The 25,668-nt window shown below is 43.1% G+C and overlaps 1 protein-coding gene across 3 annotated transcripts in view; it reads left to right on the forward strand.

Moving 5' to 3' along the window:
- Positions 1-438: 438 nt before the first annotated feature.
- Positions 439-25,668, forward strand: part of LOC115207266 (homeodomain-interacting protein kinase 1) — a 32,933-nt gene continuing 7,703 nt past the window's right edge. The window contains exons 1-14 of one of the 3 annotated variants that reach the window (XM_029774245.1): positions 439-980; positions 5,829-6,517; positions 7,950-8,141; positions 8,854-9,035; positions 12,118-12,241; positions 12,425-12,544; positions 12,976-13,062; positions 15,640-15,824; positions 15,970-16,114; positions 16,800-16,986; positions 20,119-20,237; positions 22,542-22,699; positions 22,952-23,056; positions 24,272-24,439. In XM_029774245.1, coding sequence (XP_029630105.1) covers positions 953-980; positions 5,829-6,517; positions 7,950-8,141; positions 8,854-9,035; positions 12,118-12,241; positions 12,425-12,544; positions 12,976-13,062; positions 15,640-15,824; positions 15,970-16,114; positions 16,800-16,986; positions 20,119-20,237; positions 22,542-22,699; positions 22,952-23,056; positions 24,272-24,439 — 2,489 coding nt within the window. In that variant the 5' untranslated portion in view covers positions 439-952. Of the gene's footprint in view, positions 981-5,388; positions 5,571-5,734; positions 6,518-7,949; positions 8,142-8,853; positions 9,036-12,117; positions 12,242-12,424; positions 12,545-12,975; positions 13,063-15,639; positions 15,825-15,969; positions 16,115-16,799; positions 16,987-20,118; positions 20,238-22,541; positions 22,700-22,951; positions 23,057-24,271; positions 24,440-25,668 lie in introns of those variants that run through there. The other 2 variants (XM_029774244.1, XM_029774243.1) reach the window with 2 other exon arrangements.

Here is a 25,668-nt window from a genome sequence, read left to right on the forward strand (position 1 = left end):
GCGCATGTCTGAAAGTGACAGAGCCAGCAGCCAAGAGAGTTTTTCACAGTATGTCCTAAAAAATTATTACACTTATGAATGTATGTGAAATGGTAATATGTATTAGATCCAGTACAATGGAATAACTATAGTCCACTGAAATTTGAACGTTTGAAAAATTCATATAAAAACATGTGAGATGGGAAAATGGACAAACTAAAGTGTGTGCAATGTGTAGGCCCACTGAATGGACATTATGAACCTTGTTTTTTAAGTCAGTATGACCAAAGAGCTGAAATTCAAAAATGTAAATAAATATTTAAAAATATTGTGAGATGTAAATCGACAAAAAAAAACAAAAAAAAAACGTGTGCAATGTGTATCCATCGGGTTAGCTAGAACCAGTTTAGAACGTTTTAGGAGTAATGGTTAATAAAGAGCTATTGAAATTGAAATTAGAAAAATGAGATTTGTCACTATGTTGACGGTCCTTAACTGCTGTTGATGGACGTAAGGAAAACTACAGGAGAACATCCGTCGAATATCCAACCTAAAACTGTCTTTACCTCGGTATTATATTATCCTAACCTGCTAAGGAAAAAAATACATGCTCACAAAATATTGATCCCTTTCTACACCAGGTTAGCAGATGATAAATTACGTCGTTTGTTTTCCGTAGCTTTTAAAGGAAGTGTTTGTTATTGAAAGAAAATACGTTTTTATTTTTTTTACATTATCTAACTACTTTTGATTGAATTTTAATTTACAACCGAGTTGACTGTTTCCGACCGGGGAACCGCTCCCTTCTTGTGTTTTTGTTGGGACAACAACGAAGGCCTAGCTAGTTTTTAACGGTTACTTTATCGCTCTTTAGCTAGTTTATTTTAACGGTTTAAATCTGGATTCATCTGCTCTACTAATGTGGGATTTCAACCCATTACTAAGTAATGATTTACTAATTTACTGATCTTCGATGTTACACTGTGAAATAAAAAAATCAGGTATGTTGAGATTGTTTTAAAACAAGATGTTTTCGTAAGGTTACGTCCGTGTGTAATTTGATGTTTTTAGCTAGCAAGCTAACTAGTTTACAGTTAGTTACGGCTTGTAAATGTTACAAGTAGTTCATGTAGCTAAACCTGCTAGCTAGATGTGTATTTGCGACATAAATGACCGGCTCGTCTTGGCTAACTCTGATTTACCTTCCTACATTTGAACGATTATAGCTATATTGTAAGGCTGGAAGGGAAATATATAAGCGAGCTACTATTCAATAGATCATGTCATTTAAATGAAATGTGAAATGTTGATTTAACTGTTTTTAAGTCGTTCAGGATAGGAAGCGAGCGTCGGCTAAATTACTCATGCTAACGCTAAATCATGTCCCCCCCCTAAAAAACAGTATCACACTATTTGATTTGCTAGACATTTCCCTCTGGAAAGCACACTGTCTTGGCCGAAACATTGCAAAATGGTCAAGCTGGATGAGCAACTGTTTTGGATGGAGAACATCCTTATGGTTTGTTGTGGCTATCATAGATGGCTAGCCTGACGGTATATGTAGCATGTTTACTATGTTGATTGGTGCAGGTATATTGAGGACACTAGCTAGCTGTTTTAAACAACAATACAGAGACATGAGGTCAGGGGGGTGGCCTGTTCACCTGCAGAGCTGTAACATCGGATGAAGTTGTAACACCGGATTCAGTTGTAACACCGGATTCAGCCGTAACACCGGATTCAGCCGTAACACCGGATTCAGCCATAACACCGGATTTAGCTGTAACACCGGATTCAGCTAGCTGTCTACAGTGCCTTCAGAAAGTATTAACACGCCTGGACTTTTTCCCACATTTTGTTGTTATAAAGTCAGATTACAATGGATTTAATTATTTTTTGCTGTTGTTGTTGTCAACGATCTACACAATACTCTTGTCAAAGTGGAAGAACAATTTTAACAAAATCGTTTTAAAAAATGGATTAGATAGGTATTCAACCCCCCCTGAGTCAATACATGTTAGAATCACCTTAGGCAGCGATTACAGCTGAGAGTCTTTCTGGTTCAGTCTCTGGATTGTGTAACATTTGCCCATCATTCTTTTCACAATTCTTGTTGATCATTGCTAGACATCCATTTTCAGGTCTTGACATAGATTTTAAAGCAGTCAAAATAAAAAAAACTAACTGCCACATTCACTGTCTTCTTGGTAAGCAGTTCCAGTGTATATTTGGCCTTGTGTTTTAGGTTATTGTTTTGCTGAAAGGTGAATTCATCTCCCAGTGTATATTTGGCCTTGTGTTTTAGGTTATTGTTCTGCTGAAAGGTGAATTCCTCTCCCAGTGTCTGGTGAAAAGCAGACTGAACCAGGTTGTCCTTCAGGATTTTGCCTGTTTTAAAGAAAATGGAACCTTTTATTGAACTAGGCAGGTCAGTTAAGAACAAATTCTTATTTACAATGACAGCCTACTGGAGAACGACAGATTTTTACCTTGTCAGCTCAGGGATTCAATCCAGCAACCTTTCAGTTACTGGCCCAATGCTCTAACCACTAGGCTACCTGCCTCCCCTCTCTAACCACTAGGCTACCTGCCTCCCCTCTCTAACCACTAGGCTACCTGCCTCCCTCTCTAACCACTAGGCTACCTGCCCCCCCCTCTAACCACTAGGCTACCTGCCTCCCCTCTCTAACCACTAGGCTACCTGCCGCTCTAACCACTAGGCTACCTGCCCCCCCTCTCTAACCACTAGGCTACCTGCCCCCCCTCTCTAACCACTAGGCTACCTGCCGCTCTAACCACTAGGCTACCTGCCGTCCCAGTGTTTAGCGCTATCCAGTTTCTTTTTCTATCCTGAAAAACTCCCCAGTCCTTTTTTGATTTTTTTTTGTATTACTTTTTACCCCCCCCCCCCAAATTCGTGATATCCAATTGGAAGTTACAATCTTGTCACATCGCTGCAACTCCCGTATGGACTTGGGAGAGGCGAAGGTCGAGAGCCATGCGTCCTCTGAAACATGACCCAACAAGACGCACTGCTTCTTGACGCAGTGCCCACTTAACCCGGAAGCCAGCCGCACCAATGTGTCAGAGGAAACACCAAACAGCTGGCGACCAGAAGCCAGTGTGCCTGTGTCCAGACGCTACAAGGAGACGCTCGATGGGACAAGGACATCCCAGCCGGCCAAACCCTTCCCTAACCCGACCCGGATGGTTTTCTTTATTTTTTACTATTTTCTACATTGTAGAATAATAGTGAAGACCTCAAAACGATGAAATAATACATATGGAATCATGTAGTAACCAAAAAAGTGTTAAACAAATTAAAATATATTTTATATTTGAGGTTCTTCAAAGTAGCAACCATTTGCCTTGGCATTCTCTCATCCAGCTTCATGAGGTAGTCACCTGGAATGCATTTCAATTAACAGGTGTGCCTTGTTAATAGTTAATTTGTGGAATGTTTTTCATTAATGCTTTTGAGCCAATCAGTTGTGTTGTGACAAGGTAGGGGTGGTATACAGAAGATAGCCCTATTTGGTAAAATACCATGTCCATATTATGGCAAGAACAGCTCAAATAAGCAAGGAGAAATGACAGTCCGGACAATTTCAATAGCTTTGAAAGTTTCTTCAAGTACAGTCGCAAAGAACCATCAAGCACAATGATCAAACTGGATCTCATGAGGACCACCACAGGAAAGGAAGACTTAGTTACCTCTGCTGCAGAGGATAAGTTCATTACATTTTAGTCATTTAGCAGACACTCTTATCCAGAGCGACTTACAGTAGAGTGCATACATTTTTACATACTGGCCCCCCGTGGGAATCGAACCCACAACCCTGGCATTGCAAGCTCCATGCTCTACCAACTGAGCTACAGTGGGACAGAGTTACCAGCCTCAGAAATTGCAGCCCATATAAATGCTTCACAGAGTTCAAGTAACAGACACATCTCAACATCAACTTTTCAGAGGTAACTGTGTGAATCAGGCCTTCATGGTCAAATTGCTGCAAAGAAACCACTACTTAAGGACACCAATAAGAAGAAGAGGCTTGCTTGGGCCAAGAAACACAAACAATGGACATTAGACTGGTGGAAATCTGTCCTTTGGTCTGAGTCCAAATTTCAGATTTTTGGTTTTAACCGCCGTGTCTTTGAGACGCAGAGTAGGTGAACGGATGATCTCCGGAGCTGTGGTTCACATCATGAAGCATGGAGGAGGTGGTGTGGGGGTGCTTTGCTGGTGACACTGTGATTTATTTAGAATTCAAGGCACACTTATTTTTACCACAGCATTCTGCAGCGATACGCCATCCCATCTGGTTTGCACTTAGTGGGACTATTATTTGTTTTCAACAGGACAATGACCCAAGACACCTTCAGGGCTATTTGACCAAGAAGGAGAGTGATGGAGTGCTGCATCAGATGACCTGGCCTCCATAATCACCTGACCTCAACCCAATTGAGATGGTCTGGGATGAGTTGGACAGGAACAGCAGCCAACAAATGGGGCCAGTAGGAGGCACCCTTGCCTCTGGTCGAAATCTTTTTAGAATAAGGCTGTAATGTAACAAAATATGGTCTAAATACTTTCCGAAGGCACAGTATAGTGCCAATAAAAATAAAATATTAAGATGGGCAAAACAACACAGACACTGGACAGAGGAACTCTGCCTAGAAGGCCAGCATCCCGGAGTCGCCTCTTCACTGTTGATGTTGAGACTGGTATTTTGCGGGTACTATTTAATGAAGCTGCCAGTTGAGGAGTTGTGAGGCGTTTCTCAAACTAGACACTCTAATGTACTTGTCCTCTTGCTCATTTGTGCACCGGGGCCTCCCACTCCTCTTTCTATTCTGGTTAGAGCCAGTTTGCGCTATTCTGTGAAGGGAGTAGTACACAGCGCTGTACAAGATCTTCAGTTTCTTGGCAATTTCTCGCATAGAATAGCCTTCATTTCTCAGAACAAGAATAGACTGACGAGTTTCAGAAGAAAGTCTTTGTTTCTGGCCAATTTGAGCCTGTAATCGAACCCACAAATGCTGATGCTCCAGATACTAAGCTAGTCTAAAGAGGCCAGTTTTATTGCTTCTTTAATTAGAACATCAGGTTTCAGCTGTGCTAACATAATTGCAAAGGGGTTTTCTAATGATCAATTAGCCTTTTAAAATGATAAACTTAGACTAGCTAACACAATGTGCCATTGGAACACAGGAGTGATGGTTGCTGATAATGGGCCTCTGTATGTAGATATTCCATAAAAAATCAGCCGTTTCCAGCTACAATAGTCATTTACAACATTAACAATGTCTACACTGTATTTCTGATCAATTTGATGTTATTTTAATGGATTTTTTTTGTTGCTTTTCTTTCATAATCAAGGACATTACTAAGTGACCCCAAACATTTGAACGGTTGTGTGTGTGTGTGTGTGTGTGTGTGTGTGTGTGTGTGTGTGTATATATGTATTATTCTATAGGTTGTGCAGAGCCATGGTCGTGTCCACTCGGGTCTATCAGCTGTAGTTACAATCAAACGACCCGACCCAGATCCGAGGGAAAAGTTAGAATGTTGGACCCAGACCCGCTCAGGGGTTCGGGTGGACCTGTATAAACCTCTAATACTCACTGGATATTTCTAATGAACATTCTGAAACATGCAAGATATGTCCCATTGATTAGATCTCTCTTTCTTTCCGTCTCTCTCTCTCTCTCTCTCTCTCTCTCTCCTTCCTCCCCACTACCCCTCCCTCTCTCTCTCCTTCCTCCCCACCACTCCTCTCTCTCTCTCTCTCTCCTCCATTTCTCTATTTCCTTCCCGCCCCTCCATGCACACTCCCTCTTATCTCCAGGTATGTCGTCCCAGCTCCAAGTGTTTTGTCCTCCCTCCATCTCCTCCAGCGCCTTCTGCCGCGTCAAGAAGATGAAGTTAGAGAACTGTGTTTGGGAGGTGTCCTCTGACACCCCCTATGGTTCTGTGGGCGGCCATCAGGGGGTAGGGGGTTACTCCTTCGCCCCCTCTGCCACTCCAGGCTCCCGAGGCCAGGTGGTGGTCCGGGCGGCTGACAGCACAGGCAGCCTACCCAGAGGCTCCAGCCGCCGCCTCAACGACCACTACTCACATACCTCACACACACACAGCGAGACGACCGCAACAGGCACGGGGACGCGACGACAGGGCCAGAAGAGGAAGAATAAGGAAGTTGAAGGAAGTGGAAGTGTTCAGATTCTGGAGGAGCTCTCTGCCCCTCCACCCGTCTTCTCCGCGAGGACAGGGGGCGTCGGAGGAGGGGGTACGGGCCAGTCCGTCCCCCACTCGGCCCCAACCACCAAGAGCTCCAGCTCCAACGGAGAGGGGGACTACCAGCTGGTGCAGCATGAGACCCTGTGTTCAGTCTCCTGTAGTTATGAGGTGCTGGAGTTCCTGGGGAGGGGGACCTTCGGTCAGGTGGCCAAGTGTTGGAAGAGGGGAACCAATGAGATCGTGGCCATCAAGATCCTCAAGAACCACCCCTCGTACGCACGACAGGGCCAGATCGAGGTGGGCTATCCTATTTTTTTTGTTTGTTCAGTCTGTAATGAATGATTGATTGGTGATGTTTATTAGCCTGGAATCCAAACTGATATGCACTGTTTTATCTTAATGGTTTTATGAATTGAGTCTCACTAATGGGGGTGGGGGAGGGGCCAAGCATATCAGCTTGAACACCAGATTAGATGTTGGAGATTTTCCAGTCATCTGATGATTCTCAGTCTACTGTTCTCTGTTGAAGTAGAGATAATAATCAATATAAGCTTGAATATTGGACATGGGTAAGCAGAGTGAAGGCTAAATCCATGTGAGTGTACAGGGCTAGATCAACATCGAATTGACCCTTGGGACGTGTAAGGGGACGGAACGTGAGCAGAGTCTGTGTGGAATGAGGCGAGGCAAGGTAAACTTAACAAGACGTGACTGGTCTGGGCCATATCTGATCTTGTGAAGGATACTGGGCACATGCATAAGATAAGCATACATAGACAATGTAGGTCTGAACTTGTGAAGACCTTTGGACAGGAACATTAGCTAAGGGGTATGTATGTCACGGCCACCAATATAATCTATGCCCCAAAGACAACAAGATTGGTAAAATGGGGTGATGCCGTTATGTAAAGGTAAGACTGTATAAAAAGCAAGCACTAAGAATGAAGATGCAGTTGTTTCATGAACTAACTCGGCTTTCTTGCTCTCTGTGATAAAGTCTAATTGAATTCACAAGCTCTGGTATCTGAGAAGTATTTGAGTCAATATTTTTCCACAACAATGTTTGCCGCCTTTCAAGAGGATTTTCTCCATAGACCTTCAACCCCCCCGTCAATGAAATATATATAAGTGTTAGATTAGCCCAATTATTTATTTATATATATATGAATATAGAACATGTATCATTATAAAACAAAGCAATACAGTTATTTTGATAGAAAAGTAGTTTTCATTCAATGTTTTTTTTTAAACATTGAATGAGCAGGTGTGCCCAAATATATATATATTTAGCGGGATCACTGTTGGGATCACTGTTCAACTGAGAAATATTTTTAAAGATACATTTATACAGTATCAGTCAGGTTTGGGCACACCTGCTCATTCAATATATATATATATATATATATATATATATATGACAAAAAAATGTAGAGTGTGTTGAGCTGTGTCAATGTTTTCTCACTAACCCACCCTCTTGATTAATGTTCATTATCCTTCAAGAGAAACGCCTGGTAACCCATAGATCACCTACGGGTGACTTGACAAATAACGTGTGACCGGAATTCATTACCATAGACCTTTGTCAGGCATGGAGTTCACACTTCCTGCTTGTACCCAGGAGCTAGACTAGTTCTGGAATAGACAACTGGGAAAATAAGTGTAGCAGATTATGTTGAGCTGTGTCAATGTGCTCTCGCTAAGCCACTCCCACCATCCTGTCTGTTCCCAGGTGGGCATCCTGAACCGTCTGAGCGAGGAGAATGCCGACGAGTTTAACTTTGTGCGTTCCTACGAGTGTTTCCAACACAAAGGTCACACCTGCCTGGTGTTTGAGATGCTGGAGCAGAACCTGTATGACTTCCTGAAACACAGCAAGTTCAGCCCCCTGCCACTACAACACATCAGACCCATACTGCAACAGGTGACAATACAATACAATACAACTTTATTGATCCATTATTACCGACTATAGAAATGTGTGGAAGGAATACGGTCATGATGTTATGGTTGAACCTTATTTGACGGTCTGTTTACCTGGTAGGCCTAGTCATTCTAAAAGTTAACTTATTCCACTGTTATTACACTGTTATTACACTGTTATTACACTGTTATTACACTGGGGTGGCAGGTAGCCTAGTAGTTAGAGCGTTGGGCCAGTTACAGAAACGTTGCTAGATCGAATCCCTGAGCTGACAAGGTAAAAATCTGTCGTTCTGCCCCCTGAACAAGGCAGTTAACCCACTGTTCCCCTGGTAGGTCGTCATTGACAATAAGAAATTGTTCTTAACCGACTTGCCAAGTTAAATAAAGGTTAAATACATAAATGACATTATTACACTTATTATTACATAACTCCTTTTCATATGTTTTTGCTCACAGAACTCTCCTAAACTTAACATGGTAACCTACTTCGGCTGTGTGCTGTTGATAGGAGTTGTCTGTCTCCCTTCCAGTAAAAATATAATGGAAAATGATATCCTGAAAAGAGTGGGAACCGTGCTCCATTTACATTGGGGTGATGTCAATGGGAGACGAAGTGAAAATAGGACTTCTCTAGGTGCCACTTTTCAACCCTTTTCTGTTGATAAGCCTACACCTTTTGAAACCCTGCATTACTTACATTTGACCACTAGGTGGCGACGGCGCTGATGAAGCTGAAGTCTCTGGGTCTGATCCATGCTGACCTGAAGCCAGAAAACATCATGCTGGTGGATCCACTCAGACAGCACTACAGGGTCAAGGTCATCGACTTTGGCTCAGCCTCACACGTCTCCAAGGCTGTCTGCTCCACGTACCTGCAGTCACGATACTACAGGTTTGTGTTTGGCCAGTCACATCTCAAAAGGCTGTCTGTTCCATGTACCCCTAGTATTATACTGTGTGTGTGTGTGTGTGTGTGTGTGTGTGTGTGTGTGTGTGTGTGTGTGTGTGTGTGTGTTTGGCCAGTCTTGTCTCCAAGGCTGTCTGCTTAACGTACCCCTAGTCACGATACTACAGTCAGATTCACCTGAGACTAGGGGGTTTTCCTGTCCAGGTACAGTGCGGTATTCAGACCCCTTGACTTTTTCCACATTTTGTTATGTTACAGCCTTATTCTAAAATGGATTAATTTGTTTTTTTCCCCCTCATCAATCTACACACCTTACCCTATAATGACGAAGCAAAAACAGTTCTTAAGTATTTTTTGTAAAAATTATCTAAAAAAAAAAAATGAAACATCACATTTCCATAAGTATTCAGACCCTTTACTCAGTACTTTGTTGAAGCACCTTTGGCAGCGATTACAGCCTCAAGTCTTCTTGGGTATGATGCTACAAGCTTGGCACACCTTTATTTTGGGAGTTTCTCCCATTCTTCTCTGCAGATCCTCTCAAGCTCTGTCAGGTTGCATGGGGAGCGTCGCTGCACAGCTATTTTCAGGTCTCACTAGAGATGTTCGACCGGGTTTAATCCAGGCACTGGTTGGGCCACTCAAGGACATTCAGAGACTTGTCCCAAAGCCACTCCTGTGTTGTCTTGGCTTGTGTGCTTAGGGTCGTTGTCCTGTTGGAAGGTGAACCTTCGCCCCAGTCTAAGGTCCTGATCGCTCTGGAGCAGGTTTTCATCAAGGATCCCTCTGTACTTTGCTCCGTTCATCCAGCTCTAGGAAGAGTCTTGGTGGTTCTAATCCCATTTCAGAATGATGGAGGCCACTATGTTCTTGAGGACCTTCAATGCTGCAGAAATGTTTTGGTCACCCTTCCCCAGATCTGTGTTTCAACACAATCCTGTACCTGAGTTCATTATAGAGTCTCATAGCAAAGTGTCTGAATACATATGTAAACAATGTATATATATTTTTTGATTATTTATTTATGAATATGCAAACATTTCTAAAAACCTGTTTTTGTTTTGTCCATATGGGGTATTGTGTGTAGATTGATGGGGTCACAGCCAAGAAGACTCGAGAACGTAGTCGCTGCCAAAGGCGCTTCAACAAAGTACCGAGTAAAGAGTCTGAATACTTATGTAAATGTAATATTCCAGCGGTTTATTTTTAATACATTTGCAAAAAAAAAATCAAAACTTGTTTTTGCTCTGTCGTTATGGGGTATTGTGTGTAGATGGGTGAGCATACTATATTTAATCCATTTTAGAACAAGGCTGTAACGTAACAAAATGTGGAAAAAGTAAAGGGGTCTGAATACTTTCTGAATGCGCTGTACATCTGACATTATGGTACAGGTATATCTGACATTATGGTACAGGTATATCTGACATTATGGTACAGGTATATCTGACATTAGGGTACAGGTATATCTGACATTATGGTACAGGTATATCTGACATTATGGTACAGGTATATCTGACATTATGGTACAGGTATATCTGACATTATGGTACAGGTATATCTGACATTATGGTACAGGTATATCTGACATTATGGTACAGGTATATCTGACATTATGGTACAGGTATATCTGACATTATGGTACAGGTATATGTGACATTATGGTACAGGTATATCTGACATTAGGGTACAGGTATATCTGACATTAGGGTACAGGTATATCTGACATTATGGTACAGGTATATCTGACATTATGGTACAGGTATATCTGACATTATGGTACAGGTATATCTGACATTATGGTACAGGTATATGTGACATTATGGTACAGGTATATCTGACATTATGGTACAGGTATATGTGACATTATGGTACAGGTATATCTGACATTATGGTACAGGTATATCTGACATTATGGTACAGGTATATCTGACATTATGGTACAGGTATATCTAACATTATGGTACAGGTATATGTGACATTATGGTACAGGTATATGTGACATTATGGTACAGGTATATGTGACATTATGGTACAGGTATATCTGACATTATGGTACAGGTATATCTGACATTAGGGTACAGGTATATCTGACATTATGGTACAGGTATATCTGACATTATGGTACAGGTATATCTGACATTATGGTACAGGTATATCTGACATTATGGTACAGGTATATCTGACATTATGGTACAGGTATATCTGACATTATGGTACAGGTATATCTAAAATTTTGACTGACATACAGGTGAATCACATATAAAAAGTCAATTATTCCACCCACTTTTGAGAATCTGAGACTGCAAAAAATCCAGGTGGTTATTCCACTACAGTCTTGGTATATAATGAGTCCAGGTGGTTATTCCACTACAGTCTTGGTATAATGAGTCCAGGTGGTTATTCCACTACAGTCTTGGTATAATGAGTCCAGGTGGTTATTCCACAACAGTCTTGGTATATAATGAGTCCAGGTGGTTATTCCACTACAGTCCTGGTATAATGAGTCCAGGTGGTTATTCCACTACAGTCTTGGTATAATGAGTCCAGGTGGTTATTCCACAACAGTCCTGGTATAATGAGTCCAGGTGGTTATTCCACTACAGTCTTGGTATAATGAGTCCAGGTGGTTATTCCACTACAGTCTTGGTATAATGAGTCCAGGTGGTTATTCCACTACAGTCAAGTTATAATGAGTCCAGGTGGTTATTCCACAACAGTCTTGGTGTAATGAGTCCAGGTGGTTATTCCACTACAGTCTTGGTATATAATGAGTCCAGGTGGTTATTCCACAACAGTCTTGGTATATAATGAGTCCAGGTGGTTATTCCACTACAGTCTTGGTATATAATGAGTCCAGGTGGTTATTCCACTACAGTCTTGGTATAATGAGTCCAGGTGGTTATTCCACAACAGTCTTGGTATAATGAGTCCAGGTGGTTATTCCACTACAGTCTTGGTATAATGAGTCCAGGTGGTTATTCCACTACAGTCTTGGTATATAATGAGTCCAGGTGGTTATTCCACTATAGTCCAGGTATAATGAGTTCTATGTTTTCTCCCTCAGGGCTCCAGAGATTATCCTGGGCTTGCCGTTCTGTGAGGCTATAGACATGTGGTCTCTGGGCTGCGTTATTGCTGAGCTGTTCCTGGGCTGGCCCCTCTATCCCGGGGCATCAGAGTACGACCAGGTTAGTACGGCTACACACAAACACTTTATCCTCAACTGTTATGATGGAATCTTCATGAAGAGCCGGTACCTCTCCCAGACACAGGGCCTTCCTGGGTTGTGTTCTTACCAAGCTATATCAAATTGTTGATAGTAATGTATTGTGTAATACTTTCCTTCCTTCCTTCCTTTCCTCGTCCACTAGATACGGTACATCTCCCAGACCCAGGGCCTGCCTGCAGAGTATCTGCTGAGTGCCGGCACCAAGACTAGCCGCTTCTTTAAGAGAGGACCTGACTCCAGCTACCCCCTCTGGAGAATCAAGGTATTACACCACTGCACTGCTTCAACAGTCTGGTAATTGTTTAGGCATAAACTAGCTTTTATTTTTTCTTAGGAAGATCTACCTTTCTTGAAATAAGTCATGTAGGCAACTCTGCAATGCTTTATGGAGATGCACACAAAAATGTCATTTTTCCTTTTCCTGTATATTCAAGCTTCAGCGTGGCAGGTAGCCTAGTGGTTAGAGCGTTTGGCCAGTAACTGAAAGGTTGCTGGATTGAATCCCCCCGAGCTGACAAGGTAAAAATCTGTCGTTCTGCCCCTGAAAAAGGCAGTTTAACCCACTGTTCCCTGGTAGGCCGTCATTGTAAATAAGAATTTGTTTCGTAACTGACTTGCCAAGTTAAATAAAAGGTACATATTGAGCCGTATGAATATGAGGAGTGTAACGTGAATATTTTCTGTGTTTAATAGACTCCTTCAGAGCACGAGGCTGAGATGGGCATCAAGTCAAAGGAAGCCAGGAAATACATCTTCAACTGTCTGGATGACATGATGCAGGTAGGACATGGCTACATGATGCAGGTAGGAGGTGGCTACATTATGCAGGTAGGAGATGGCTACATTATGCAGGTAGGAGGTGGCTACATGATGCAGGTAGGAGATGGCTACATGATACAGGTAGGAAGTGGCTACATGATACAGGTAGGTAGGCTACATGATGCAGGTAGGAGCTGTCTACATGATGCAGGTAGGAGCTGGCTACATGATGCAGGTAGGAGATGGCTACATGATGCAGGTAGGAGGTGGCTACATGATGCAGGTTGGAGATGGCTACATGATGCAGGTAGGAGGTGGCTACATTATGCAGGTAGAAGCTGGCTACATGATGCAGGTAGGAGATGGCTACATGATGCAGGTTGGAGATGGCTACATTATGCAGATAGGAGCTGGCTACATGATGCAGGTAGGAGATGGCTACATGATACAGGTAGGAGCTGGCTACATGATACAGGTAGGAAGTGGCTACATGATACAGGTAGGTAGGCTACATGATGCAGGTAGGAGCTGTCTAAATGATGCAGGTAGGAGCTGGCTACATTATGCAGGTAGGAGCTGGCTACATTATGCAGGTAGGAGATGGCTACATGATGCAGGTAGGAGGTGGCTACATGATGCAGGTAGGTAGGCTATATTATGCAGGTGGGTAGGCTATATTATGCAGGTAGAGGATGGCTACATGATGCAGGTCGGAGATGGCTACATGATGCAGGTGGGTAGACTACATGATGCAGGTAGGTAGGCTACATTATGCAGGTGGGTAGGCTACATGATGCAGGTGGGTAGGCTATATGATGCAGGTGGGTAGACTACATGATGCAGGTGGGTAGGCTACGCGATGCAGGTGGGTAGGCTACATGATGCAGGTGGGTAGGCTACATTATGCAGGTGGGTAGGCTACATTATGCAGGTGGGTAGGCTACATTATGCAGGTGGGTAGGCTATATTATGCAGGTGGGTAGGCTACATGATGCAAGTGGGTAGGCTACGCGATGCAGGTGGGTAGGCTACATGATGCAGGTGGGTAGGCTACGCGATGCAGGTGGGTAGGCTACGCGATGCAGGTGGGTAGGCTACATGATGCAGGTGGGTAGGCCTTCCCTGTAGCTCAGTTGGTAGAGCATGGTGTTTGCAACACCAGGGTTGTGGGTTCGATTCCCACGGGGGGCCAGCACAGGAAAAAAAAAAAATATGAAATGTATGCATTCACTACTGTAAGTCGCTCTGGATAAGAGCGTCTGCTAAATGACTAAAATGTAAATGTAAATGTACATGATGCAGGTGGGTAGGCTACATGATGCAGGTGGGTAGGCTACGCGATGCAGGTGGGTAGGCTACATGATGCAGGTGGGTAGGCTACATGATGCAGGTGGGTAGGCTACATGATGCAGGTGGGTAGGCTACATGATGCAGGTGGGTAGGCTACATTATGCAGGTGGGTAGGCTATATTATGCAGGTGGGTAGGCTACATTATGCAGGTGGGTAGGCTATATTATGCAGGTGGGTAGGCTACATTATGCAGGTGGGTAGGCTATATTATGCAGGTGGGTAGGCTACATTATGCAGGTGGGTAGGCTACATCATGCAGGTGGGTAGGCTACATGATGCAGGTGGGTAGGCTACATTTTTGTATTTCATCTTTATGTAACCAGGTTGGCCAGTTGAGAACAAGTTCTCATTTACAACTGCGACCTGGCCAAGATAAAGCAAAGCAGTGTGACACAAACAACACAGAGTTACACATAAACAAACGTACAGTCAATAACACAACAGAAAAATCTATATACAGTGTGCGCAAATGAAGTAAGATTAGGGAGGTAAGGCAATTAATAGGCCATGGTGGTGAAATAATTACTATTTAGCAATTAAACACTGGAATGATAGATGTGCAGAAGATGAATGTGCAAGTAGAGATACTGGGGTGCAAAGGAGCAAGATAAATAAATAACAATATGGGGATGAGGTAGTTGGATGGGCTATTTACAGATGGGCTATGTACAGGTGCAGTGATCTGTGAGCTGCTCTGACAGCTGGTGCTTAAAGTTAGTGAGAGATATATAAGTCTCCCACTTCAGTGATTTTTGCAGTTCGTTCCAGTCATTGGCAGCAGAGAACTGAAAGGAAAGGCGGCCAAACGAGGAACTGGCTTTGGGGGTGACCAGTGAAATATACCTGCTGGAGCGCATGCTACGTGTGGGTGTTGCTATGGTGACCAGTGAGCTGAGATAAGGCGGGGCTTTACTTAGCAAAGACTTATAGATGACCTGGAGCCAGTGGGTTTGACGACGAATATGTAGCGAGGGCCAGCCGACGAGAGCATACAGGTCGCAGTGTTGGGTAGTATATGGGGCTTTGGTGACAAAACGGATGGCACCGTGATAGACTGCATCCAGCTTGTTGAGTAGGGTATTGGAGGCTATTTTGTAAATGATATCGCCGAAGTCGAGGATCGGTAGGATAGCCAGGTGGCAGCACCGGCCAGGTAGCTCACCCTCCACAAGTCCTAATCTATTAGAGGGGACGAAACCCAGGAACTGACCTTGTTGCATCACTTCTTCTTCCACTTCCTGATGCAGGTCAACCTCTCGTCTCACCTGGAGGGGACGGACATGCTGGCGGAGAAAGCTGATAGGAGGGAGTTCATCGACCTGCTGAAGCGGATGCTCCGATTGGACGCCGACAAGAGGATCACGCCCACTAAGACGTTGGTTCACCCCTTCGTCACCATGAGTCACCTGCTGGACTTCCCTCACAGCTCCCAGTACGTACACCTGCCATTGTGTGTGGAAGGATGTACTTGTGGGTGTCTTAAGGGTGGGATGTTATTACATTTGACTTTGCCCTAATGTGGGTGAAATTTGATTGGTTGATTGGTTAAAGGATTTGATCGTCTCACCCCTTTGCAGTGTGAAGTCTTGCTTTCAGAACATGGAGCTCTGTAAGCGCAGGAGCTCATCGTTCGACAACAACAAAACTCTCTTCTCCACCAACACTCTTCCCAGTGCTGCTGCCGGCAACCTCACTGTCACCTTCAGCAACCAGCTCAGCCAGGTACACACACACTGTCACCTTCAGCAATCAGCTCAGCCCGGTACACACACACTGTCACCTTCAGCAACCAACTCAGCCAGGTACACACACACACTGTGACCTTCAGCAATCAGCTCAGCCAGCTACACACACACTGTGACCTTCAGCAATCAGCTCAGCCAGCTACACACACACTGTGACCTTCAGCAATCAGCTCAGCCAGCTACACACACACTGTGACCTTCAGCAATCAGCTCAGCCAGCTACACACACACTGTCACCTACAGCAACCAGCTCAACCAGCACAGCCAGGTACACAGATACAAGTTAAGACCACTGTATACTTCCAGCGACGTCATACAGTAACAGTTTAATTGAGTATGAAAATGTCTTTGGCAGTTCCAGTTCCGGACGCTGTTCCAACCAATAAGATCAGAGAACTACAAACTTGTTATATAGGTTGCTGAGTCATGTTCAGGATTCCTGCTCATGTACGAAATGGGAGTCGGAGTTTCCCATTTTGCTCACCACTAAACTGTCAATAGACGACATGACATCATAAAATGATACAAAAAAAAAATGTTGTAATCACTGAATACCCAACATTTAAATGTTGGTGGAATTTCCCTTTAAACAGAACACAGAATTGTATTGATCACGATGAACTGACTGTGACCAGTATTCTGTGACTGGACTGTACCACCAGGTGCCGTCAGCAGGGGGAGCTGTTCCTCTCCTGAACTACCAGCCAGCCCTCTACCAGCAGGCCACCATCAATATCCCTGGGCTGGCCCAACAGAGTGTTCCCCTGCACGCTCGCCCCACCGGCCTGGCCTGCCAGACTGAGCCCTTCCAGCAAACTCTCATCGTCTGCCCACCAAACACCATACAGGGTAAAACAGGAACACTTTAGGAACGGTTCCCAAGACACAGATTAAGCCTAGTAACTGTACAGAAAAGCATGTTCAATAGAGATTGTCCTTTTGTTAGACCAGCGCTGTTAACCAGAGTCGGGTTTATTAGGGAATTGCAACGGAAAATGTTTTAAACCAGAAAAATTTTGAGTTGCTAAGAAATTGCATGGTTCAATGTAATAACACAGTAATTACCAATGAATGACTGTATTTTTTTTTTTGTTGAGGGGAGAGAGTAGCATTATTGTGGTCTAGAGGTTGACCCGGGAGTGAAAATCCATTCCTGCCCTGTCTTTTTTCCCCCGTACTGTCCAGATCCTGCAACAGTTCTATAACCACAGAACTTTCCTGTTCCGATCAAAAAAATATATATTGTGCCGTCCCGTGTTCATTATTACGTGTATAAATCTGATAATAACTTCCTCCGTTAGCTGCTCGTCAGTCTTTCCCTCGCTGTGCGTGTGGGTAGCCAATCACAGACGGGCAATAATCTTTAAAAAAAAATACATAAGTGCCTACAGAAAGTATTCGTACCACTTGACTTATTCCACATTTTGTTGTGTTACAGCCTGAATTCAAAATGGATTAAATACATTTCTCACCTATCTACACATAATGTCCCATAATGACAAAGTGAAAACATGTTTTTAGAATATTGTGCCAATCCCACCCTGAGTCAGTCGTTTGTAGAAGTACCTTAGGCAGCGATTAAAACTTTGAGTCATCTTGGGCATGTCTGTATCAGCTTTGTACATCTGGATTTGGGGATTTTTTTTCTCACACACTTCCATGGAGATTTTCTCAAGCTTTTTGGCAGGATCACTCAAGGACTTTCACATCCTTGTTCTGAAGCCAGTCCGGCGTTGCTTTGTCTGTATGCTTGGGGTCATTGTCCTGTCGAAACGTAAATCTTCACTCCCAGCCTAAGTTCGTTTGCACTCTGAAAGCAGGTTTTCATCAAGGAGTTGCCTGTATTTGATGAGCTGTACCTGGTTTTCGCCAGACATGGCGCTTTGCATTCAGGCCAAAGAGTTACATTTGTATCTCATCAGACCACAGAATCTTTTGCCTTTTGCTTTGTCTTTCAGGTGCCTTTTTTTTTGTTGCAAACTCCAGTCGTGCTGTCATGTGCCTTTTTCTCAGGAGTGTCTTCTGTCTGGCCAATCCCATAAAGCCCAGATTGGTGAAGTGCTGTAAAGACTGTTGTCCTTTTGCCAGGTTCTCTCATCTCAGCCAAGGAACTCTGTAGTTCTGTCAGTGTGTTCATTGGTTTCTTGGTCACCTCCCTGACCAAGGTCCTTCTTGCCCTGTTGCTCAGTTTGGTCAGATGGCTAGGCAGTCTGGGTAGTTCCATATTTTTTCCATTTCACAATAATGGAAACCACTGGGCTCTTAGAAACGTTCAGCACTCTGGATAATTGTTTTATCCCCAAATACCGTCTATGCCTCATCACAATGCTATCTCGAGAGATCTACAGACAGTTTCTTGGACTTCATGGTATAGTTTCTGCACTGTCAACTGTAGGAACTTATATAGACAGGTGTGGTTCTTTCTAAATCATATCCAAACAAGTGAATTGGCCACAGGTTGGACTCCAAGTTCTAGTTTACATCTCAAGGATGATCAAAGGAAATTGGATGCACCTGAGTTAAATTTGGAGTGCCATAGCAAAGGGGTGTGAATACTTATGTAAAGGAGATTTCTGTATTTCATTTTCAATACATTTGCAAAAATGTGGAAAAAATAAGTGTTTTAACTTTGTCATTATGGGTTATTGTGTGTATTTTATTTAATCCATTTTGAATTCAGGCTCTAACACAACATGTGGAATAAGTCAAGGCTGTCTAATTCATGTGGAATAAGTCAAGGCTGTCTAATTCATGTGGAATAAGTCAAGGCTGTCTAATTCATGTGGAATAAGTCAAGGCTGTCTAATTCACGTGGAATAAGTCAAGGCTGTCTAATTCACGTGGAATAAGTCAAGGCTGTCTAATTCACATGGAATAAGTCAAGGCTGTCTAATTCACGTGGAATAAGTCAAGGCTGTCTAATTCACGTGGAATAAGTCAAGGCTGTTTAATTCACATGGAATAAGTCAAGGCTGTCTAATTCACGTGGAATAAGTCAAGGCTGTCTAATTCACGTGGAATAAGTCAAGGCTGTCTAATTCACGTGGAATAAGTCAAGGCTGTCTAATTCACGTGGAATAAGTCAAGGCTGTCTAATTCACGTGGAATAAGTCAAGGCTGTCTAATTCACGTGGAATAAGTCAAGGCTGTCTAATTCATGTGGAATAAGTCAAGGCTGTCTAATTCATGTGGAATAAGTCAAGGCTGTCTAATTCATGTGGAATAAGTCAAGGCTGTCTAATTCATGTGGAATAAGTCAAGGCTGTCTAGTTCTAACGTTTTAACTTCTAATAGTAACTGTCATCTAAGAGTCACCATATTTATCAGTTCTGCCTGCCAGTAGTAATCGTCTCTGATTGATTGAGAGATTCAAGGAGCTACCATCGTTAAGTAACAGTCGATGCAACGCATTTGAATATTTCCATTCATTAGCTTCAAAATGAATGTTATAACTGTGTCAGAGAAGCGTTTCACTGCAGGGCAGTTAAACATCCCACATCATATGAAGGAATGTGTTCCTACCTGATTTAGGGGACGCAGTGAACAGTTGGGTGTTGGGGCCAATTTCATCGTAAAACTTTTCCTTGGTTTTAAATGCAAACTTTAAATGATGGTTCGCATTACGGGATGCCAAGGTCATATTTTTCCATATTCTGTTCTAGTTAAAGGGTTGTTCACATTCAGTTAGATCTGTGGACCATACTTTTTTAGTGGGTAGCTTTGAATATGAGCTTTCCAAAAGTTGTTTGTATAGTATAGAGATCAGTGATTCTAGAACTTCAGACCCATTCTGTCCAGTCCCTAGCTTGATTCTAGAACTTCAGACCCATTCTGTCCAGTCCCTAGCTTGATTCTAGAACTTCAGACCCATTCTGTCCAGTCCCTAGCTTGATTCTAGAACTTCAGACCCACAGGAGTCCTGTTCCCGTGTCAAGCTCTATTGTGTTGGTGGTTACTGATTGGCTGTTCCTCTGTCTGCAGGGCTCCAGTCGTCCAATAAGAGCTCTAGTTTCCCACTGAGGATGGACAGTTCAGTCCCCATAGTGAACCAGAACCAATCAACACAGCCACTGCAGCTGCAGCCTGCCATGCTCACACAGGTATGTGTGTGTGTGTGTGTGTGTGTGTGTGTGTGTGTGTGTGTGTGTGTGTGTGTGTGTGTGTGTGTGTGTGTGTGTGTGTGTGTAGGTAGGTAGAGTTGTTAAAGTGACAATGCATAGATAATAACAGAGTAGCAGCAGCGTAGAAGAGGGTGGGTGTGGGGGGCAATGCAAATAGTCCGGGTTGCCATTTACTTAGCTGTTCAGGAGTCTTATGGCTTGGTGGTAGAAGCTGTTTAGAAGCCTCTTGGACCTAGACTTGGCGCTCCGGTACCGTTTGCCGTGCGGTAGCTGAGAGAACAGTCTATGACTAGGGTGGCTGGAGTCTTTAACATTTTTTAGGGCCTTCCTCTGACACCGCCTGGTATAGAGGTCCTGGATGGCAGGAAGCAAGGCCTCGGTGATGTACTGGGCCGTACTCTCTGTAGTGCCTTGCGGTCGGAGGCCGAGCAGTTGCCATACCAGGCAGTGATGCAACCAGTCAGGATGCTCTCGATGGTGCAGCTGTAAAACCTTTTGAGGATCTGAGGACCCATGCCAAATCTTTTCAGTCTCCTGAGGGGAATAGGTTTTGTCGTGCCCTCTACACAACTGTCTTGGTGTGCTTGGACCATGTTAGTATGTTGGTGATGTGGACACCAAGGAACTTGCCCCTCTCCTACCCTCCTCCTTTCCCTAGCTACCCCCCCCCCCCCCATGTACGTCGCATTCAGTCTTTTACGGTTATCAGGATGTTACCAAATTAATCCATAAGCTATTTAAAGGCACAGTCAACTTAGTGTATGTAAACTTCTGACCCACTGGATTTGTGATACATTGAATTATAAGTGAAATAATCTGTCTGTAAACAATTGTTGTAAAAATGACTTGTGTCATGCACAAAGTAGATGTCCTTAACCGACTTGCCAAAACTATAGTTTGTTAACAAGACATTTGTGGAGTGGTTGAAACACGAGTTTTAATGACTCCAACCTAAGTGTATGTAAACTTCCGACTTCAACTGTATAAGAAAGATCAGGAAACTTATATTATTAAATTTTTTGACATTTATTTAACCCCTTATTTTTGGCACTAAACAGGCTCCAGATATACACACTAACATTTCTTTTCAACTGGTATCGGAGGACCTTTTAGACGAGGCCTGTGGGCGTCCTAGAGCAAAACAACATGTACGTGTTCCTGAGAGTCTCACCTTTCCACAGAAAGATCTGCTGAACAGACTTCAGATGAGTCCCAAGATGCCTGTGGGGGTCGTAGAGCGAAACGGAGAACACCATCGGGTTCGTGAGACTCTTTCCTGAGAGTGGTCATAATATTTTTGTAGGCCAAACCGCTCGGACGCTACAGACGATTTTTGTCTCATGGTCTGACAAACACCTCAGATGCGGAAGTTCGACAAAGGCGGACGCAGTGGATTGTGATGCATCCATTGCAAAAAAAAAAAAAGGATTTCTCTACCTTAAACTTTATCGAGATTGTTTATTACGCTAATAAATCGACCTTAGGGGGGTTAAAATCTTGATATCAACCTGGCCAGATTGTACGATTAGTTTCAGTTCTGTCGTCACGTTCTACGATTGGCTTGAGAGGCTTCTTCAGCCAGCGTAGGCTATGTCAACTGCAGCGGTGCATTTGATCTGCACAGGTTACAGCCTGTCTTTGCTTTATGCAACGTGACTGAAGTGAGTTCAGGGAAAAAAAACTGAAAGTAGGCATCTTAAAATAAACTTTCACGTACTTATTTCCCTCATTAAAATGCAAATCATTTTATAACATTTTTGACATGCGTTTTTCTGGATTTTTTTGTTGTTATTCTGTCTCTCACTGTTCAAATAAACCTACCATTAAAATTATAGACTGATCATGTCTTTGTCAGTGGGCAAACGTACAAAATCAGCAGGGGATCAAATACTTTTTTCCCTCACTGTACAAACTTTGTGTCTGAACTCAGAATCAAATAGACTTCCCCAAAATATCATAGTCGCTCTGGTAGAACGTTTATTTTGATTTGGGTGATTTTTGTGCATTTATCAAAATCCCATCAGGTAGCCTGATTTTTATGATGTGTGTAGCCTAAACAACATTATTAGGGAAATAGTTTTTCGTGCACAGCATGTAAACGTTTAAATCAAACCACTACACGATAAAGGCAAAACAATTCTGACACTGTCAGAAACTTTGTCGGAGCCTACGAATGTACTTAGCGGTACTTAAATCGGCAGACCTCTAGACCCTGTCACACTGAACGCGCCAAGACGTCCGGCAATCGTTTACGACCAAAGATTTTGTGTGTGTTCTCTGTAGCAGGCCTGGCCAGCTGGTACCCAGCACATCCTGATCCCGTCGTCATGGCAGCAGGTTCCGGGTGTGGCCATCCACGGCTCCACCCACCAGTCGGTTGTCACGGAGTCTCCCGTGGAGACACTCCTTCCGGACACAGCCCAGCAGACACACAGCTGGAGGTAGGGTCATCACCATGGTTACATGGCTGTCTGTTAGCATCAGAACTCATTATATAAAATAACAGAAGTCAAAGAGTCCATCAGAAAACAATTCTTACCCTTCACAGGATAGCTATCCCAGATAAAGAGAAACAGTCCTGGGTTACTGAAAAATGGATTCAAATACTTTATCTGTGTTTGCCTGGTTTAATAGACATGGGAAATGTCCCAAAACTGCAAATCGTGTGTGTGTTGTGTTTGTGGTGTGTGTAGGGGATCTCAGTACAGCGGAGTGCTGCAGCAGAACCTGGGGGTTAATTCCAGGAGCGGAGCGGGGAAGAGGGCTAAGGGTGGTCGTGGTAACAGCAGAACCACCAGGTACGACTGACTGGAAGAGAAGGAACTGAATGGATAGTGGCACAACAACTAGTTACAGTCATCAACTACACTGAACAAAAAATATAAAGGCAACACGCAACAATTTCAACGATTTTACTGAGTTAAAATTCATATAAGGAAATCAATCAATTTAAATAAATTCATTCGGCCCTAATCTATGGCTATCACATGACTGGGTAGGGGTGCAGCCATGGGTGGGCCTGGGAGGGCATAGGCCCACCCACTGGGGAGCCAGGCCCAGCCAATCAGAATCAGTTTTCCCCACAAAAAGGGCTTTGTTACAGACAGAAATACTCCTTAGTTTCATCAGCTGTCCGGGTGGCTGGTCTCATGCAGGTGAAGATGCCAGATGTGAGGCCAGTTGGACGTACTGCCAAATTCTTTAAACGATGTTGGAGGCGGCTTATGGTAGAGAAATTAACATTAAATTCTCTGGCAACAGCTGGACATTCCTGCAGTCAGCATGCCGATTGCGACACTCTCTCAAAAGTTGAGACATGTGTGGTTTAGAGTGGCCATTTATTGTCCCCAGCACAAGGTGCACCTGCGTAATGATCATGCTGTTTAATCAGCTTCTTGATATCCAACACCTGTCAGGTGGATGGATTATCTTGGCAAAGGAGAAATATTAACTAACGGGGATGTAAACAAATTTGTGCACAAAATTTGAGAGAAATAAGCTTTTTTTGTGAGTGTTGAACATTTCTGGGATGTTTTATTTCAGCTCATGAAACATGGGACCAACACTTTACATGTTGCGTTTATATTTTTGTTCAGTGTAGTAGCTGGTTAGGCCCATCAACTAGTAACGTGTTACAACTAACAGCTGGAAAAGTTACGTTTTCAGGGGCTCCACAAATGTGTTTTTTGCTTGCTGACTGAATGTCTTCGCCCTTGAAATCAGGAATAGTAAAGGTGTGTAACTATTTATTAAAAGGTTTTTATTTAACTCTTCTTTTAACCAGGTAAGTTGACTGAGAACACATTCTCATTTACAGCAACGACCCGGGGAATAGTTACAGGGGAGAGAGGAAGGGGGGATGAATGAGCCAATTGTAAAGTGGGGATGATTAGGTGGCCATGATGGTTTGGGAATACTAAATGTGTTTCTTTGCCGTGTGTGTGTGTGTTGTGTGTGTGTGTGTGTGTGTGTGTGTGTGTGTGTGTGTGTGTGTGTGCGCGCATGTTTTCCAGGGGCGTGTCTCGTGTATCCCTGCTCACCAACGCCGTGCTGACTCCGCCCATCTGCAGTGCGGCAGCTCTCTCTCAGCCAATCATCATCTCGGACACGCCCAGCCCAGCGATCAGCGTCATCACCATCCACTCAGACGAGGAGGACGAGAGGAAGTTCCACCCCGCCAGGTCTGTCTGGTCTCCCATCCAATCACAAACAACTGTAGCAGTTGGGCCCCTTCTTTATGTGATTAGTTCTAGACGGTCTGTAGTTGATAACTAATCTGTTGATATTTATTTTAAATATTTAAAAAATTATAATTTATTTAACTAGGCAAGTGAGTTAAGAACAAATTCTTATTTTCAATGACGGCCTACCAGGGAACAGTGGGTTAAACTGCCTTGTTCAGGGGCAGAACCACAGAGTTTTACCTTGTCAGCTCGGGGATTTGAACATGCAACCTTAAGGTTACTAGTCCAACGCTCTAACCACTACATCTTGACTGCTACTTGACCTCACCCTTTTACTCTGTGAGGAGCATAGGTCATCCACAAATGTACGAGGCTTTTAACCCTGTGGGGTCAAAGATATTCATACCAAGGATAACTCAGCAATTTGCTTTGGAATTTTAGGATCCCTTAAGGTATATACAAATATATTTTATGAAACATTTAATTTGGCCATACTGCTATTAGCCCATAGAAACACATTGAATAACAGATTACTGCTATTAGCCCATAGAAACACATTGAATAACAGATTACTGCTATTAGCCCATAGAAACACATTGAATAACAGATAGTCCTTACTGCTATTAGCCAATAGAAACACATAGAATAACAGATTACTGCTATTAGCCCATAGAAACACATTGAATAACAGATTACTGCTATTAGCCCATAGAAACACATTGAATAACAGATTACTGCTATTAGCCCATAGAAACACATTGAATAACAGATTACTGCTATTAGCCCATAGAAACACATTGAATAACAGATTACCATAGAAACACATTGAATAACAGATTACCATAGAAACACATTGAATAACAGATTACTGCTATTAGCCAATAGAAACACATTGAATAACAGATTACCATAGAAACACATTGAATAACAGATTACCATAGAAACACATTGAATAACAGATTACCATAGAAACACATTGAATAACAGATTACCATAGAAACACATTGAATAACAGATTCACTACATGGAACAAAACATCTAAATAAAATGAGTTCTGAAGTGTCTGTTCTATATCTGAGAAATATGAGATCAGAAAACCTACTTTGTGTTGCTGTATATAAAGCTCTAAACGTAAACGTCTCTAAACGTATGAAACCCAGTAGAAACTGTTGATGTGAATGGACTAGGAAATGATGATCCTGTCCACCACCAATACATCTACCATC

The sequence above is a fragment of the Salmo trutta genome, chromosome 14 (assembly GCF_901001165.1).
Source record: "Salmo trutta chromosome 14, fSalTru1.1, whole genome shotgun sequence".
Lineage (NCBI taxonomy): Eukaryota > Metazoa > Chordata > Actinopteri > Salmoniformes > Salmonidae > Salmo > Salmo trutta.